Source organism: Montipora foliosa, chromosome 12, assembly GCF_036669935.1.
Source record: "Montipora foliosa isolate CH-2021 chromosome 12, ASM3666993v2, whole genome shotgun sequence".
Classification (NCBI taxonomy): domain Eukaryota; kingdom Metazoa; phylum Cnidaria; class Anthozoa; order Scleractinia; family Acroporidae; genus Montipora; species Montipora foliosa.
This window is the reverse complement of record NC_090880.1, coordinates 364,572-372,071: the sequence shown is the minus strand read 5'-3', so window position 1 is coordinate 372,071 and position 7,500 is coordinate 364,572. Positions and strand designations below refer to the sequence as shown.

Sequence of the window (7,500 nt, the reverse complement as noted above, 5' to 3'; positions counted from 1 at the left end):
GCCTTGTGTGCCCATTAGTCACGTGATGTTTTGTCACCCGTCGATCTTGTGGTCGTCGCCATGTTGTATTGCTTGGAACAAGAGGCTACGGGAAGTCTACACTTTACTTGAAGGAATTTTAGCCGATTTCCTTTAAAACTCACAGTATTTCAGTGATTTTTTTTTTGCTACAATACCTTGGTCAATGTCCAGTTCTATTCCGAGATTTAAAGTCCAAAGTCCATATTCCGTGACCCAACCATATGGTAAGAATAGCTGTTCACATGTAAAACTGTTGTTAACGGCGTTGACTCCAATCAAAACCAGTAAGCAGATATTTGCTTTTCAAGTTTCCAGGATGGTATTAAAAAATACTCCACAACAATCAGCAGCCTCGGTACCTGGACACCAAAATTTCTAGTTGAACCTGGACAAATGTGAATAATAATGACAAGAGATTCTGTCCACATCGAAAGGACCCCACTCAATTGATACTTAACAATTTAGGATTTAACATCCCATCGTTGGGATCAACGACACGACTCAAATAATCGGCCCACTAATTCTCCTTCCTCGGGATCCATTGGGTCGGAAAAGTCTGAAAAGATACTCCCGATACGAGGAACTCATGACACGTTCACAATCATTCCACATTCCAGAACAAAATTTGATCTCGTTACAGCAAGAAACTTGAGCACCATAACCAGCCAGACTAGCTTTAAAAGTCAAAACCGCATTACACGACAGGTGTATTAATCGGGTTACCGTTAAATGCATCTACATGCCCTACCCAGGATTTCAACTCTTGTAAAACGCCTCCGGGAGAAGAAAGCACGTTATTCCACGAACGATTTAGTTGAAGGAAAAAGTACATTTGTCTAGTGACCAAGCGGGCAATTGGGCCAAAGCAACAGTGAGGGAAATGACAAACCCAGAAACTGACTAGCTACGTCTCGAGCTCCAAGGTTAGGAAAATCCTTATTTAGCCTGGTCAAAACAGACTTCAACTTCACAATCTTTTTCTCTCACCAATCTGACGGGGTTCCCAACAGGACTTATTTTCGTTGTACTTCCAACCAGAATTCTGAAGGTGAGACCTGACCAATGAAGAAGCAGATCTCGCATCGGTAAGAGATCTGCGAGCAAAAATGCCATCGTCAATATCCAAAATAGCAAAAATACCGAGTGATCTCCAACGTGCAACGAATGGCCTAAACATACTAGTGAATAGATAACAAGCCGATCATAAACCAAAAAGCAAAACTCTGAAAACAAAATACCTAACGACTCCCGAGAATCTCCAGGGAACACCCAGATATTTCCAAAAATCACTATTAATATCCTAACGATGATAACCAGACTTAAAGTCAAAAGAAAAGAAACCAAATTTTTTTTCGAAACATTGCAACAAGGGAAGGCAAACCGTCATATTAAAACTTGAATTTCCTAACAAACGGATTAGCTGATCTACTAAGATCCGAGACCAAACGTAACTTGCCGCCTGAAACTATAGAAAGGTTCGCAAAAACCTTGGCTCGGTTGTTCAAAAGCCGATTAATGCTGTAATCCCAAACGCTGTTCAACGCTGTTATTCGGCAAAACTTTACATTAGTGTCATGGAGTTAGAAACTTCGCAGAATATGCTAATTTTATTCTACATGCCAGAACTTTTTAGAGTCATACTGGTCAGTCCACATTAGTCAGCGATACCAAAACTAGATATGTTGTAATGTACAAAAATTGAGTTGATTTAGAACCTTCTAGAAGAAAAAAGAAAAACTGTATAAACAGCCTTAGTTCAAACGGTAGTAGTGGTTGTTGTGGAATTGTGTCCTGTATGTAAGTAAGAAGCGGTAAAAGAACAAGAAGACGAGTGATAGGAGAGACTACAGAAGTTAAAGTTGTTGTAGACAAGTGGATATGTTGTGGTTTAATTTTCTTTTTGATTTGAATTTTTTTTAAACCAGTTTTTTTTTTTTTTTTTTTTGTTTTCAAACCAGTTTAAATTTTTGTAACTACTGTGGTTTCAGTTTGAATCAACTGTCTAAAAAATGGATTTTTCTTTTTGTGGGGGTGTAGTTAAAAAACAGGGGCTTGGATTTTTAGGGAGTCTAAAAAACAAGACATCTTTTCCTCCCTTCTACTCACCCCTCCCTCCCTGAACCTCTCCAGTACTTCTATCTTACCCCACCCTCCCTTTACAATGTTCCTTGCAGATGTTTCCTACTTTCAATTTCAACCTAGTTAGAGATTAAAATGACTTAGGTTGAAATTAAAATGTAACTGTAACAAATACATGCAACTTGGCTGGTGGAAATGTCACAGTATAACTTTTTCAGCAACGCACAGGGAGGAAGGCGGGATAGGGGGGGGGATTTATATCTTGAAAGGATGGGAGAGGGCGGAAATAAGGGTGTATTAACTGGAAGGGAAGTATTACCGCCAGTGCATTATTGCCAATGAAATTAAAATTTTGTGCTACTCAAAAACACGAAATTAAAGTGATTGAAAATATATACTTTTCGCAAAATCGTGTAATTTAATTGTCGCGAAATATGCGCACATCAAAATCGCGATATAAACATGTCGCGAAAATGTCATGTAATAAAGTACTATGAATTCACCCATTACGTAATGATTAACCTTGGAATTGAACTGATCGGCCCTCATGCAAACCGGACCGGAATTTTTCTCGAGAAAAGGTAATTTCATCAAATTAAACTAAGCCAGTAATAGCAAGGACCAAGAGATGATGAGGAGAGAGAACACATCCCCATGCTCCATGATTCTTTTTTTTTTCCAATCTGTTTCAAGCTTCGTGCCATGCTGTAAAAGTTATTTTGGTCTCGTCTAATCTCGTACCCAGATCTCAATCTCGCAATGGAAATGACCGTGGGAGCTCTGGGAACGAGATTAGCTCTCGTCCCCATGGTCGCGCAGCCAATGATAACCAATTAGGTGTCTTTTTAAAGTAACCGCGCATCATCTGCACGAGCTAAATTTATATTGAAAAAAATTATCATTGGAAGAGATCTAGACCCATACATGGCGAATGTGTTCTCTCCACTCATGCTCTCTAAAGATTGGGGAATGCCACACGTTTCCATACACGGTTCTGGGCGCTGTATCATCTCATTTAACGATCCTTGCAAATATTTACTCATATAACTTAATTTCTTTTCAAATTATTTGCCAGCTATGATGAATTCAGTGATATTATCCAGTAATGGATTCTATCTGCGCCATCTTGCAATGTTTCTGTCGCCTGTCATTGGAGATGATTCCCGGTGGGAACTCTGTTACAGAAGCTCGACCCAAGGACCTTCTGATTACACGTTTCACAGTAATTGCGATGGAAAAAACAACACGGTTACAATTGTCAAGAAAAACGATTTCGTGTTTGGAGGATTCACAGATATCCCTTGGGGTGGGTATTCAATGTTCAGCTATCTTTAAATCACGGTTTTACGTTACTGCGATAAATTTCTTGTTTTATTGTATACACGCGATTTTAAAGGATTTCGTCGCTTCTAAACATCGAAGTTATTTTCTGCCAGAAGAGCAACAACATATCAGATAAATTTTCGGTGCAAATTTGTAACTTATTTTCAAAGTTCATCTTCTGTCATAAATATTGTAAAGATCCCATATGATAAACTGCTTATTAACTGTATTAAGCTCGGGCCAGACAGGAAATTAAAAATATGTGGCCCGTTTTCATGGCGCACGGAACTTTGCGCTCAGTCCGTACGCGATGACCTCGGGCCAAATTTTTCCGTCCGGCCCTCCCACTCAATAAGTACATAATCTTTAAAACTCGGCCTCGAACTTGATTTATAATTCCCGTCCAGAGTATTGCGATGGAGCTGTCAAGCCAAGGCAACTGGTAACTGGACGTTTTGTGAGCTCTTAATACCGTGTAGGATGTGCAACCTCGTTCCCAGGGGTAAGGGCGTTGCGAAAATTAAAAGCACTGGTAAGGAAGTTGAAGGCAGTTAATACTTAGAGACTTCATATAATATATAGATTTAGCCAGGCCTAAAAACGGACCTCAGGGTCATTTGTTCTTACAATAAGTTAACCCGGCTTAAGCCTGCGATCCAATCGAAACCCAGTACCTGGTCAGCGGTCACTAAAACAGCTGACCTCGTTATGGTCACGTGATACTGGTCAGTGGACACCTTGTTTTGACAGGTGTCAATTAACTATAACATGGATGTTCCGTGTCAAAGATGTACGCGGTAAACCAGGACGCCCTTCTGTAACATGACCGCCTCGATGAGCTCTAAAACTTGAGCCCCCGATAGGGTTACGTGATACTGGTCATACATGATGTGGTGGACGTACGTACGTACGTACGTACGGTCGCACGGTGACCGAAACCAAATTTTCTCGCACAGATAAGTTACCATATTTTCTTGCCAATTGCGCTCCGCTATGTTACTTCGACAGGAATGAAAGGAAACGCTAAAAAAATCCTATCTTTAACGGGTTTTGAATCCATCACCTCTGCGATACCGGTGCAGCGCTCCACAAATTGATTTATTAAGCCAATTGGGGGCTTGTCATTATGTGCGCTCGTAATAAATTAACGGAGGGGGTGGATATGAAGAGACTATTGTAACAGTACTGCACCGGTATTTCAGAGATAATAAGTGAAAATCCCAATCAAACCAAGTAATATGCAAGGGCATCTAAACGTCATCACGTGTCCCTTAATTGTGATCTTCTTTACTACAACAACCCCCTCTCCTCCCCCATCTCGGGGTGGGGGGGGGGGGGGTTACTTCCTTATATGGGCTATATAGGTATGTGGGGCCCCAAAGGGTGTGGTTTTTATCCGCCTTGGTATGAAATAGGGTATCGATTTTGAACATTTTCGTCTGAAATTGGGTATGTTTTTTAGAAGTAGCTTCTTCTTTAAATTAATTCATCATTAGGTGATAACAAGAACCCATGACCCGGAGCCTGCAACTGGAATGTGTTCGTGTCACGGCGTTTTCACAGATCGACTTATTTTTAGTTTGCATTTCTCGCAAATGCAACTCCCACCGGAGTCCGATGACAATTACAAGAAACTAACATGACGTCATAGGTTCACCGAACCGGAACTGCCTTAGTTTTTTTTCGGAAAAGGTAGTCTAAAAATAGATCGGTCTATAAAAATGTCGTGACATATATAGGCCCAGTATATCGGTGTTGTAGGCTCCGGGTCATGGGTTCCTGGCGATAAGACCTTCAACAAAGCTCTTCTCAAATTATTAAGTCAACCGTGTTACAACTGAAATAGATCTGAAAATAAGGTCTAAAATAGGTATAAAATTTTTGGTCAGGTATGAAATTAGGTAGGGAAAATCTCACATTTTGGTCTGAAATCGGGTAAGGGTTTCCGAAGGTGGCCCGCACAACAACACCAAATGTTTCTGGGAGAACCATTACGAAACTGTTTTACTAATCCCTTTGAATTTTCAAATGGCGCTTATCCAAACACTCTTTGATACATTGGCAGTTTGATTTCGAGGGAACGGGACACTTGAAGACATGATGTATCATGTTTAGCTTCCGTTTTATTTCAGGGCCTCAAGTCCTTTCACTCCTGTGATATAAAAGTTTATTCTCCTAACTAGTGCCATAGATTTTTTTTTGGCTAGTTATGAGAATTTGGTGTTATTTCAAAATAATGTCCCTCAACTAATAATATTCCTCATTCTCAATACTTGTTCACCGGAAATTGTTTAAAATTTGAGGGGAATTTACGTAATTATCGCTGTAAGGAGTCAAAGTGTTGATAGGTGACTAAAAAGTGAATAAATTATCCTATTATTATTTTCTGTTTAAATACGCCATTTCTTTTTTGTCCATTTTTAAGTACAATGAATGATTTTTCCTTTTTTCAGAATCGCCAGAAAACGATGAAGAGAAATTCGGTGCTACAGAAAAGGCGTTCATTTTCTCGCTACGAAACGCCGAAGGACTGCCGCCCTTCAAAAGTAATGTAAACAATCCCTCCAAAGCGATACATAACGTTGCACATGTTGGCCCTACCTTTGGAGATAAGGATATCCTAATTGATAGGTATAGTAGGTATTGGATTGGGCGCATGTCATCCACAAATTTTGGAGACAACTACGTTGTCCCAACAGGGGTTCAGCACAGGTTAACTGTTCTTGCCGGAGATTCACCATTTAAAGTAGATGAGGTGGAGGTGTTTTTTCTTCTGTGATTTAAAGCGCATGCACAGAAGTACGTGGTTCTTTGCTATTAGGGAGCTTAAGCAACGACAACGTCGACGGCAACAAGAACGTCACAAATTTGCATATTTAGTGAGCAAAAGCAAACGTTCTGCACGCTCTGCACGTGCATCTTTTCATATTTGTCCATTTCTTTGCCGTCGTCAGCAAAACAACAACGTGAAATGACCAAAATTGAGGTTTTATGAAGAACGTCAGCACTTGATCGGCATGAGGATAAATTTACACTTTATCCCCTAAATTAAGTGCCTTTCCGACCAGCTTCACTTTTTAAGAACGACCACACCCTTGTCATAATAAAAAAAGGTTGAAATAGTCAAGAAGCGATTAAAATGACGCGAATGTATATTTTGAGATGACGTTCTCGTTGCTAGTCACCGTTTTCGTTGTTTAAGCTCCCTATTGTCATGTGATCATCTAAAGCTGTTTTCATGTTAAATCAGACAGCACTCTTTCTGTAACTATGGGCTCTTGTAAGCGGTCAGGTCCACTGATCTCTAAAAGAGACTGGATCGATCGAACAACCCATTGTCTTTACTCCAGCGGTGGATCTTAGCCATTTGCGCTAAATCATGTTAGCAGTAGTATATATTTAGTACGGTTTGTTAGCTGGCAGAAGCATAGTCAGTATCTGAGTAGTTGGTATATAGTAATAGATTGGTATTATAGAAACCTTATATATAAACATCCTAGTATATAAGCTTTTCAGTGATTGTCCAACGAGGATAAGCTGTACTAGTAATAGTGTTAGTAGAGTTATAAGAAAAGTTTGTAACGCACGTAATTTGTTTGTAAAAAATAAAAGTTAAAAAAAAAGTGGAACAAAAGGATGCTATCGATAATAAATCACTAGGGTTTCAAAAAATTCCTTTACATTCTTTTCATTTTTGTCAGTCTTTCTAAGACGATGCAGTTGACATAAAGGTGACCTGCGGAAACAAATGACAATAAGAAGTTTAAATTCGGCAATTCTGGCTGTCATCATGGAATATTCCACACTGATCAGCATCTGACAGCCGCAGCCTATCGCGACGATATCTGGGTAACAAATTTTCTCGTATAGTAATTGGCGCTGTGATGATATGATATTGGTTGGCAAATAGTGCGTATAACAACTCCACTGTCGCCTGCAGGAAGTTTGATCTCAATTTTCAGTGAGGATAGAGTTTATTTCGAGACCACACAATCAGAGCAGTGAATACAGGCCCCAGGCTTGTCTTGCTTAGTTAGGGCAAGAAAGCAACATACATATATAGGATTTTATGGTGGG

General features: G+C 39.8%; 1 protein-coding gene across 1 annotated transcript in view; it reads left to right on the top strand.

Moving 5' to 3' along the window:
• LOC137978606 (adhesion G protein-coupled receptor E1-like) overlaps positions 1 to 7,119 on the top strand; it is a 193,562-nt gene extending 186,443 nt beyond the window's left edge. Inside the window, exons 10-11 of the mRNA XM_068825601.1 lie at positions 3,176 to 3,406; positions 5,877 to 7,119. Coding sequence (XP_068681702.1) covers positions 3,176 to 3,406; positions 5,877 to 6,202 — 557 coding nt within the window. The 3' untranslated portion in view covers positions 6,203 to 7,119. The remainder of the gene's footprint in view (positions 1 to 3,175; positions 3,407 to 5,876) is intronic.
• Positions 7,120 to 7,500: the final 381 nt, after the last annotated feature.